The sequence below is a fragment of the Sitophilus oryzae genome, unplaced genomic scaffold (assembly GCF_002938485.1).
Source record: "Sitophilus oryzae breed Bouriz unplaced genomic scaffold, Soryzae_2.0 scaffold_1496_pilon_pilon, whole genome shotgun sequence".
NCBI classification, from domain to species: domain Eukaryota; kingdom Metazoa; phylum Arthropoda; class Insecta; order Coleoptera; family Curculionidae; genus Sitophilus; species Sitophilus oryzae.
The window spans coordinates 248,397-261,062 of NW_022146165.1; the positions used below are offsets into that span (position 1 = coordinate 248,397).

General features: G+C 31.5%; 1 protein-coding gene across 1 annotated transcript in view; it reads right to left on the reverse strand.

Moving 5' to 3' along the window:
- Positions 1-3,366, reverse strand: part of LOC115877645 (sulfotransferase family cytosolic 1B member 1-like) — a 32,480-nt gene extending 29,114 nt beyond the window's left edge. The window contains exon 1 of the mRNA XM_030893890.1: positions 3,101-3,366. Within this exon, the coding sequence (XP_030749750.1) occupies positions 3,101-3,302 (202 nt within the window). The 5' untranslated portion in view covers positions 3,303-3,366. The remainder of the gene's footprint in view (positions 1-3,100) is intronic.
- Between the last annotated feature and the right edge of the window lie 9,300 nt (positions 3,367-12,666).

Here is a 12,666-nt window from a genome sequence, read left to right on the forward strand (position 1 = left end):
TTAGGGTAGAGAGTACTGCTGATTAGTGATTGAGAGTAATTTCAACAAATGAGAATAAAAGCTAGGATTTTTTATGTAAAAAAGGTGCTCTTCGTTTAGTTCGAAACGGTGAACGGGTTTCAAGATATTTGCGTTTATAATAGGTTCCAATGCATCGATTTTAGTGTTAGCCTTGTTTATATATTAAAAATACATATACCAGGGTATTAGTGAAATCAGGAGATTAATTTATTTAAAATATCTTTACATTTTATCATTCCACTAATACCAAAATCGATGCATCGAAACCTTTAACCCAGAAGATTTTATGAAGAAATGAATCGCCACGAAGGTATAGGGACTATTTATAATACTGTAATAATATAGAAGGCGTTCCATTAAAAAATAAATATAATAATTTATTTGGGACACTCAGTATGTTATAAAAATTATTTTAAACTGGAGCTGTGGTAAGCCTTCAGCAACCCCTAACCATCACAATTTCTAAAAATTTAATGATTTATATAGTTTGAATATTCCGTGTCGAATAGCGTAAAGACAGGGTGGGTCTTAAATAAGTGCAAATATTTTTAGGACCAGAAATTATATGCAAATATATTTCCACATCAGAAACACGATTATGAGGTTTTCTTCGCGAAAAAAACAACTTAAAAATTTGGAATTTTTTGAAAATTTTTTGGAAGTTTTTTTTAGTTAAAAAACATAATTTCTTGATAATATGGTAACATAGGTAGTAGATTAAATTTACAAGAAAGAAAACCCAGGAAAGATCAATTGGTTTTCAAAATTTAATAAAAAAAAATCATTTTTATTAATTATTTCTTATTTCCAAATTTTCAAGGTAAATTTTCAAAGAAAGAAAACCCAGAAAAGATCCAGTGGTTGTCAAAATTTAAGCAAAAAATATTTTTTTTGGAAATTTTGGAATTTTATCACTCGGTTATTTTGGACTTATTTGAAAAACGGTAAAAAGAAAATATGTTTCTTTTATCGAGATCTACCAGCTCTGAAAATATTTGCACTTATTTAAGACTCACCCTGTATAATCAAATCATACAGGGTTGTTCACCACATACGACACGGAGTATTGTAGCTAAACGATGAGATTTTTACAAATTGTAAGTTTGGGGTTCGTTGAAGGACTATTAGAGGTACAATTTAAAAATATTTTTACAAGATACAGAGTGTCCCAAATAAATAAAATATATCAAAGTTGTATTTTTTTAAATGGAACACCCTGTATATTATTACATTTTTAGTTTCTACGATTAAAATAAAGGTAAATTTGATTAAAGTTTATTATACTTAAACCTTACCGTTTTTGAAATATTTTCAATTTTGTGAAATTGCAGTAAAAATTTTAAAGCTTCATTTCTCCAAGGGTATCAATGTTTTTAATACTAAATATTTAATGAAGTTTATTTATTGATTGGTTATTGTGTTGCAATAATAAAAATAATACTATCTTATACAGAGTGTCTAAAAATTTATTTTAAATAATTATTAGCTTGAAACGGCAATAACTTCTTTAATTTAAATGGAATGCCCTGTATATTTTAGGAGAATCAGATGCACAATTAAATTGTCTATCAAATTGTATTATACCATTTTTTACCTATCCCTTCAAGTTTTCGTAGAAAATGCATTTTCTTATAATTTAGACCTCATTTATCAATATATCCATGGAATATTAACATTTTAGATTGTTTTTAAAGCAACAAATGTACAAAATGTACAGACTAGTAATATTACTAGCCCATTTGTATGCAAAAAGAAAACTATTTAAATCTTTATAAAAGAGTATACCATTAATTAAATATAACACCATTATTTCCGCCCATATACTAATTAATTACATACTTAATTGTGTTCGTTAATAAATTATTATAAATAAATGTGGATTTGAGTCAGAAATCAATATAATAATAAGTTATCAAATTAAAGTCTCTGTTGTTATAAATAAACATTTATTAAAAAATGAAATATCATTTTTAAGGTGTTACTTTTTATCACACTGTCTAATGCCCATACAAAATTCAGTTTTTTAGTATTTGGAGCAATTATTATTAATCAACGCAAACAGTCAGTTAATGTAGTTTGAATACTGGAATCATATTAATTGATCCTCTTTAACAAATATTTAAACAGTTTTTTTTATTTTTTAATGAAATAAACGAATTATATCGACAATATTAGTATCTGTACTCTTTAAAAATTTGGTACATCTTTAAAAATAATCTAAAATGTCAATAGTCCATGGGTATATTGATAAATAAGTTTTAAATTACAAGAAAATGCATTTTCTACGGAAACTTAAAGAGATAGGTAAAAAATGGTAAATATAATTTGATAGACAATTAAATTGTGCATCTGATTCTCGTAAAATATACAGGGTGTTCCATTTAAATTAAACAAGTTATTGCCGTTTGAAGCTAATAATTATTTAAAATAATTTTTTAGACACTCTGTATAAGGTAGTATTTTTTTTATTATTGCAACACAATATCTGATCAGTAAATAAACTTCAGTAAATATTTAGTATTAAAAACTTTGATACCCTTGGAGAAATGAAGCCTTAAAATTTTTACTGCAATTTCACAAAATTGAAAATATTTCAAAAACGGTAAGGTTTAAGTATAATAAATCTTAATCAAATTTACCTTTATTTTAATCGTAGAAACTAAAAATGTAATAATATACAGGGTATTCCATTTAAAAAAATACAACTTTGATATTTTTTTACTTATTTGGGACATTCTGTATCTTGTAAAATTATTTTTAAATTGTACCTCAAATAGTCCTTCATCGAACCCAAAACTTACAATTTGTATAAATCTCATCGTTTAGCTACAATACTCCGTGTCGTATGTGGTGAACAACCCTGTATAATAACTTATTTAAAACTCATTTTTTTAATATTTGCACTTAGACTCAGCCTGTATATCAGGAGGGAGAAATAAAGCTTTAACTAGATATCTCAAATTCTTATAATTTTATCCTAGTTAATGGCAAAAAATTGCCGCATAAATTAGTAGACCTCTTGAAAATTGAATATATTTTTTGAAAAAAAAAAGAAAACTATCTGACCAATAAAGAGTACCTGTTTTTGGAAAACTACAAATCCATACATCTTGCTCGTTCACGTTCCAATTTAAAATATTTTCTTGCAGTTCTTTAAACCTTACGGGCATAGTCACCCCATCGACTGTTACATATCCCTTTCGAAATCTATTTACAAAATACTTATTCAGAAGCGCATCGTGCCTATCATTTTCCATTGTCTCCATTGTATCGACCACCATTATATATTGACTAATTGAAATTATTAAAAACGTACGACGAGGTAGCGAACTTCGTGAACCCCGGTTAAAAGTAAAACTGATTTGTTTTCTGGTACAATCGTCTTTTATATACAAATTGAGACGATCAGCATCAAAGCGGAAAGGCTAAGAAAAGCAATTATCTGTGTTTATACTAAAAAGTTTATTGTGTAACAAAAAATATTGATATTGTATAGGAAAAATTAGCAACAAAGAAAACAAAATTTTACGCAATCAACCGTTTGATAAAAAACCGGCGTCAGGTTGACTTGAAAATGACGATCGATGATATTGAATTAACCATATATTTTTAGATATAAACGACCAATCATTTCCAAGGACAAATGATCATTTTTCCAAGCTAACTCTGACGCCGTGTTTTTTTTGCTAAAGCCTATATATCGCAGGCGTATCAAACAATTCGGCATTTTGCAAAAAGACTAGGCATATTATAAAACGCGGCGTTTTAAACAAAAGAAGGAAATTTTACATAAGGCCTGTCTGTTTTCAATCGCTTTGTAAAATGCCTAACCAGAATTAGGAAAATTAAACAATGATGATATTTACTGTTAAGTTTAATTATTCATGTTAATACTTCCTTTGAGAACCAACCTCTGGACAGCCCACCTGATGAAGGGTAGGCCCAGAAACCGGTCGTGGGGGTTGGAGTTGGTTCCCGCCCTTAAAGACACACGTAACAATTTTTTCCTTTTTTTGCTTTTATCGATTTTCTAAAATTGGAAAATATAGCAGCTCTAGGGAAGAATTTTGTATTTAGTAATATTTTTTATATGCATACCACCTTATTTTGGTATATAAATAATATTTTTATCATATATCATTTTTCGACTTGACATTTTCATACAATGTTATTTCCCTTTACAGGTTTAAAGAAAAAAGTGTAAGTTTGTAATATCATCCTTATTTGAACAAAACACACAAACACGTTTTACCAGAAAAAAAATATATCAGACTATATTAGGGTAATACATATCGTAATTGAAAATGTGGACACTAACCTATTGAGTTTCTTTTATAATTTTATTTTCAGCTGTATTACCGATTATTAATTGGTAAAGAATTTTATCACAATAACCACAATCAATGGTTACACCCTTTTCGATTGTGGCTAATGATACTAATTGTAACAATTTACTGCAGTTAATGTTACAATTTTTGATAAAAAAGTAAATTAATGCAAACAATAGTTCGTGTATATATTATCAAAAATGTATTTTTGTTGTGCATATACAGGGTGAGTCTTAAATAAGTGCAAATATTTTGCAAGGCTGGTAGATCTCGATATAAGAAACATATTTTCTCTTTACCGTTTTCAAATAATTCCAAACTAACCGAATTATTTACTTCGAAAATTTAGAAAAAAAATTCGTTGAATTTTGAAAACCACTGTACTTCTTCACCGATAAAACTTCGGAAGTCACCAATGAACTAACCCAGTTGAATATGGACATTATTATTTAGTAGTGATTACAGAGACCAAAAAGAAAGGACAATGTAGTGAAACATTGAATGAATATATATATATATATATATATATATATATATATATATATATATATATATATATATATATATATATATATATATATATATATATATATATAGGGAAATTAAAAAACTTGGGTACACGTCATCAATGACGCCATGCGTCGTCTTATGGAGTTTGCTGGTGGTCGTATTATGATGTGCAACCAAAGTTATTTTAATTACCCTATACATCTTAATATCAATCCTTATAATGAAAAGACTGGAGAAATTCATCACTAACTATGAACGGGTTTCTGAAAGAAACCACAAACCGTCACCATTAACCTACATGATATAGAGCCAGTAATAGTGGACAGTAGTATCTATGCGACAACAGACGATTCGAATCAACCCACAAAAGATACAATTTACCAATTACTGACACTTTGGCTGAGGTCAAAACATCTCAAGAACTTTTGATTGCTGGCGACCTCAATGCTAGGCTTGTGTCGGCTCCATCTGAAACAAGTGGAGCAATATATGGTGAAGATGTTTTAAATTATTCTGGAAAACGCTTGATAGACCTGTGTCAGCTTAACAACCTGCATCTTCTAAATTGCTTCTATCAACATAAACTCTATCATCGATATACAAAAGAAGACCATCACTACAACAAAAGTCGATCCTAGACTACATAATGAAAGGACATCAATCTAACATTAACAGGGTTATATTATTCCTGTTCTGTGGTTAAAAGACGTGCTAATTGCGAATCCGATCACTACCTGGTATATGCCAAGGTTCTGGTACCTTCCGCAACAATAAAAAACACTCCGACTAACAACAGGGATAAAGGAATAGAAATCCCTATGGAGGACCGTAAAAGGTTCAGATTGGACCTCCTCTATGAGGATAGTATTAAATGTTTATAGCAAAGAAGACTCAATAATTATCTTAATTAAATATTAATGACTATATCCGATGACGTTAATGAGGAGTATACCAACTTGAAACGAGCAATAGTTAAAGCTGCCGAAGAAGCACTGGAGGAATCCCTCAAAAACGGTAATAAAGATCCAGCGTGGTTGATAGACGAAATAAGAAATCTGGTAGTTGAAAAAAAGAACTATTACCAAAGATGGCTAACAAATAAAACTGAACTAAACTGGAGCGAATACAAAAGCAAAAACAAGGAATTAAGATTTGCCATCAAAATGGCCCAAGCAACATTTGGACGTCGGGACAACGTTGTGTCACTCGACCAAACGTTAGGGCGCAACGTCGGCACAACCTCGTGCCAACCCTAGTCTGCACTAGTTTGGAGAATAATTTTTGGGTCGAAACGACGTTGGATACCTACGTTGGCTAGCAGCCTAATTTAGTACAAACTGCAACGTTGTTTAAAATCCTAATTCACAGAAATACAAAACTATAATAATATGGCGTCTAAGTCACGTTTTATCCTAAATTGGGATCATTATAGTAAAAATATTATTTTTATGATTTAGTTAGAGACATATGCCAGATGGCAGTAAAGAAAAACAAAACAAAAGTATTTAAGTGTGGAGGATGTTTGAAGATCATAATTATTGAAACACTTTAACCCACTCTGTAACTCGTTACCCAAGACAAAAAAGTTAAACGCAAACAACTTTATTGATAAATGTATTGTTTCTACTTTGAAAAATACTAATGGGCCTTAAAATTAAAGAAAAGTTTTAAAACATTTCTTGAATTTTTTTTTTTTAGTAAAATGGAAATAATTTATTCGCAGTCGAAAAAAATTTGTTTCCGCGTGTTGTTTAGGGTCAAATATTTCAAGTTAATGTATTCAAAAAGCAGGAATTGCTATTTTAGGAACAAAACATTTTCTTATTCAACAACATGGCGGCTTTCACTTTGTTGTTTTGGATATTAAGATGGAGTACTTCGAGTAGTCGCATTCTGGACTAATAAAGTCGGAGTTCAGCCTTTACAGGTAGTATACTAGTCGCAAGATTGCCTAATTTAGTCGTCCTAGAGTCTAGCTTGTGCCGCCCATATATATTCTAAATAAACGAGGGAGTGGGTAAAGTATCGGTAATATGTCGATGTATATTTAAATTTAGTTTTATATGTGCCTTTCTTACGTCCCATTTTAATTAAGTTTTTTTTATAAAAACAAAAACAGCACTGAACTGTCTGACTGGACAGAACAATGAAGTGAAAATTTAAGATTTAAGGTTATGGTTCAATACAGTTGCAAAAAAGTAGTGGCTCGACGTCCTACCAACGTAAGAATAAGGAAATCTAAACAACGTTGGAATTAGTAAAACAGACGACGTTTGCATAACGTTGGAATAGGTCCTGAAAGTGACGTCGGAAAACTCTTTTTTGCCCAACATTGTAACTACGTTGTCCGAATCACCTAAAGATCACTTAAGCAGAAAAGGTTACAAGACAACGTTTATTCGACGTCGCAGAAGCTTTTACTTTGTTGTAGTACTAGTTCAACGTCGGCACAACGTTATAACAACGTTTACATTTATTTTAATACCCAAGGTACGGAGCTAACTATTTTTTTGTAACTAATCCAACGTTGTGTTTAGTAAACATGTGGTCGCAAGTCGTGAAAATGCTACTTGGGGGAGAAAACCAGAACATGGGATAACAAGAAAGAACAATTGATAGGCCACCTGAGGTATGGCGTTTGATAGCTAATATGAAGAGCAGTCAATCGGAAAAAATATGCCACACCGTTCAAAAATGGAAACAACACGATGAGAACGTGTTGCAAGAAACTACACCACAGTCCATGGAAATACCCAGCGACAGAGAGGTATAGGACTATATTACTATCTCAGCTGAGGAAGTCCGACAGGAGTTGAAGAAAATGAAAAATCATAGGTTACCTGGCCCAGGAAATATTTCGATGGAGCCCCTTAAAAATGGTGGAAATGATCTTCTGGAGCGTTCAATCAGACTGTTTAATATATGTTGTGAAACAAACAGGGTGCCGAATCAATGAGGGCAATCCTATTTAGTGTCGGTTTTTAAGAAGGGCAACAGGAACGACCCAGAATAGCATCCCGATTGTACCAATTAAAAATCAAAAGTTTTAGTTGCTTCTGGTGAAACAGGAAGTAACCGTAACTAATTAAATACTTTAATCAATCCAAATTTATGCCATATTACAAATATACCAAATCTGTTTTTTTTATCTGTAAAAATAAAAAAGTTATAGGGTTGGACCACTTATGAAAAACACCCGATAAAACCCCCTAAAAGATTAACACATATTTATGACTCACCCTGTATAGAAATTAAAAAAGGTTGAGATTTGTCATAGTTTTGTTTTTTTATATAAAATGGTCATATTTTATTCAGACAATAAAATTATGATCCAGCCAGAATAAACAATTTTTATATTCAAAATCGATGGTCAGCTGCTTTGGCACAATAAGTCGTATTTATTCACTAGCGTGTACCAGCGACTTCGTTCGCATCGAATTAATCATTTGTAATGGTGATGATAAAGCAAAGCAAGAATTTCCATGAACTCACAAACTCTGGATAAAATTTTCTCACATTTATGTCAGCATGAGAAAAAACAATATGGCGATATTATTATATAACTTGGTAATATTTGAGGGGTAGTTTAATCTCGTTGGAATTTGACTTTCGAAAAATCCGTTTGCCAAAAATAAGCTTTTTACGTCAAGCAGTTTAAGCAGAACCGTGGTTAAGAAATTATCCAACTTTTTGGAACACCCTGTGTAATTTTTTAAAAAATTTCAAAACATGTAAAAAAACAAATAAATTATGCTTGTCCAAGTGTTTTCCCGAAAGACTAACCGTTTTTTATATAACAAATCCTCCCCAAATCCTCCCTCCTTATCGAACCTCTACACCCCACAGTCAATCCGTTTGCCAAAAATCAGCTTTAAACGTCAAGCAGTTTAAGCAGAATCGTGATTACTCAATGGTCATATTTTATGAAACACCCTGTATAAATTTATATAAAATCTTAAAATATGTAAAACAACAAAATAAAATATACGTGTTTAAGAGTTTTTCCAAAAAACTCACCGCTTTTTAAATAAAACATATTTTAATATTTGAGGGATACCCCTTTAGAATTCGAGTTTCGAAAAATCCCTTCTTATCGAACATCTACAGCCTAAAGACAATCTGTTTTCCAAAAATCAGCTTTTTACGTCAAGCGCTTTAAGCAGGATCGTGATTAATCAATGACCAGATTTTTCGAAACACCCTGTATACATTTTTAAAAAATCTTAAAATATGTAAAAAAACAAAATAAAATATACGTGTTTAAGCGTTTTTTCGGAAACTTGACCGTTTTTTAAACGAAAAATATTGAAATATTTGAGGGGTGGTTTCACCCTCTTGGAACTGGAATTTCGAAAAATCCCTTCTTATCGAACCTCTACACCCTAGAATCAACCTGTATGCCAAAACTGAGCTTCTTACGTTGAGTGGTTTGAGCAGGATAGTGATTAATCAGTATGTCAGTCACTTAAGGATTTTATATATTAGTATAGATCAATCCTAATTTATTTTATATTGGTACAAACCTACCAAATCTCGTTTTTTTAACTGAAAAAATAAAAAAGTTATAGGGTTGAACCACTTTTGAGGCGCACCCGGTATATAGTTGGAAAAAATATGGAACGTTATGTTACTATCACAAATGATATTTGACAATAATATTCATAAATTTTACACTAGTTAACGTTCGGGTTTATTTTTAATTGATACCCTCTAACGGACAAAATAAGCACTTTTGTATGGAAATAAATTGTGTACAATTAACTTACTTCGATACAATAAATACGTAGATGTTCTATGTCCACGAAGAATTGAAACCCCCTGTATATTTTGTAGGTTTGGAAAAAAATTCTAACATTTTTTTTCTCAAAAATATGCAATGTGGCGTTTTTTACAAGGGACAAAAAATGTAGTAAACACTATATGGACCATTTTACAAAAAAAAAATCACCTGTCTTTGGTGGAGTACAAAAATATTTCTACTATAATTAATTAATTAGGGCATAGTTTCCACCTTTCGCGTACTTTTTCTTGTTTTTCGTGAAAGTCGAATGTTAAAGCGCTTAGCAAAACATAGACATGCTAAATATCATTCATTCGGAATAACGGTTTCTAAAATATTTTAAAAATGTGTTTATTTTTTAAACATTTGATGCTCTCTAACGGACAAACAAAGGACTTTGTATAGAGGCAAGTTGTGTTCAATGTACAGGGTGGGTCAAATTCGACGCTTTTACATGGAAACACCCTTTTCTATAGGAGATAGACGAAAACTAATATCGGTGTCTGGAGCTCAATTTTTGTCAAAAACATGATAGTGAAAACCGCATATCAATATCTGTTACCGTTTCGGAGTTACGAGGTGTTTTTCAAAAATGTGCATTTTTAACAAATCGCTGTAACTTTTTTGCTATGGAAAATTTTGTATTTTTATGAAAACATTTCCAAAGCACCTTTTTACGTAGAATTTAATGGTTTAAGTATAATTTTTTTAAAATTAATAATTTAAGAATTTTCAACAGAAAATTTGATTTTTTATATGGGACACCCTGTGTATTTTTAATTTATTGAAAATAATTTAAAATTACCTTTTCAAAAATATAACACACTTGATATTTTGCTCGATTCCTCTTCGAGATATAGAGTATATAAAAATTCGCCCGCTGTAAATGAGTAGGCTTTAAACGGCACCGGCTGTAATGCAAAAAATCTAGCTGTGAGCATCAATTAAAACGAAAATAATACCGTATGATCGAATAAAAACGGCGTCAACGATGGCTATGAAATGAAGATCGCTGTCATTTTATATGTAAAATTATATGGGAAATGTCATCGATCGTCATTTCCAAGGCAACTGGACGCCGTTTTTTTTTTCGATCATACGGTATTTGCTATGAGAGATGCAGAATTTTATAACTATTTAAAATATATTTAATCAACATCAACACATTTAAACTATATCTAATAACAATAAAAATAAATAGCAAGACATGAGATTTTGCTGTAGGTGTTCGACATATTGACCGTCTTCTGATATGGACAGACGGGGCAGTTTTTGAACATTTCTCGCGGAATTCATTAACTCAGTGGGGGTGAAAGATACCCTCTCATAACTGCTAAGTATTTCTAATTCTTGTCTAGATTATACGGAAGAATATGGAACCTTTATTTTTCCGCAAATATATCGATAGGATTAGATCCATGGGCACTAAGTCGGGCGGCCTCGACGGCCAACGGCTGGAATCTTGGTTGGCTATTCAATTATTCTTGAAATTGGATGCAAAAATTTGCTGACAACTTCAGCGATGGCTGATTCAGCGATGCTGACAACTTCAGCGAGAGGCGGTGCGTCGTCTTACTGGAAAAATATGTTTTCGAGTTCCATTAAGGGCATATCATCAATAAAGGGTCCAAAGCCTACTAGTTAAAAGTGGCGAACTTTTAAAAATTCTGTATTTCGAAGAGGATTATAACAAAATATCAAGTTTGCTATATTTTTGGAAAGGTAATTTTAAATTCTTTTCAGTTAATTAAAAATATAGAGGGTGTCCCAAATAAAAAATCAATTTTTCTGTTGATAACTCTTAAATTATTAATTTAAAAAAAAATATACTTAAACCATTAAATTCTAGGAAAAAAGGTGCTTTGGAAATGTTTTTATAGAAATACAAAATTTTTGATAGCAAAAAAGTTACAGCGATTTGTTAAAAATGCACATTTTTGAAAAACACCTCGTAACTCCGAAACGGTAACAGATATTGATGTGCGGTTTTCACCATCTTGTTTTTGATGAAAATTGAGCTCCAGACACCGATATTAGTTTTCGTCTATCTCCTATAGAAAAGGGTGTTTCCATTTAAAAGCGTCGAATTTGACCCACCCTGTACTTATTTTGATTCCAAAAATACGTAGTAGTTCTATGTCCACGGAACATTGCGACATATTGTATACGGAGACACTAATAATAATTATTTCCAGTTAAAATTTATCAATAATTAACGTTTTTTTTTAACTTAGGATAACTTTAAATATTTAGAAAATTTCGAAAACCGCTTAGTTACCAATCACACTGTAATATCTATAAAAATATTTTTAAAGAAAATTGGAGAGAAAATCTGAGATAGAAAGCCTGATTGGTATTTTTTCGGTACATAAATCTCAATGGATCACCCTGTAAATCCTAGTATACACTTATTTGACTCGAAAAGTGTAAAATTTAAGCATAAATGACTAAAAATAAAGTAAGAATGTATACGGTAAATTCAAAACCTTAGTGAGAGTGCAGTTAGATCTAGCTAGAAAAGGCGCGAACACTCCACTAACTGGACCAGAACCGTTCTGCCTCCCAAGTGGTAACCAACTAAAAGCAGTACTCAAGAAACTAAGAAGACTCCATCTGTAACCTGGAATGGGAATCTTGCAACGGACACTCGAAAAAGTTTCTGAAGGCTTACAACCAAAAAAAATCAAAGATCTTCCTGGATTTAAGTAGGAACAATATTCGGATTATCAGGGAAGGTTTTAACAGGACATAACTGTATCCTCAGTAGACTGAAACTAAGAAGAAACGGCGAATGCAGATTCTGTTGGGAAAATAGGGAAACACCAGAACACCTCATCGCTGAGTGCGCCGAGACGACAACTATTCGTGCCATGAACTTTGCTACAACTGATATTGGAGATGAGGAACCACCCTCTGTAAAACTGTCCCAGATACTGGCTTTTGTCAAAGCCCTGGGACTGTATCATGAGTTATAACTCAAGAAAGGGGGACACAATAGATCTGTAAGTTCGCAGTGATTAACCCCCT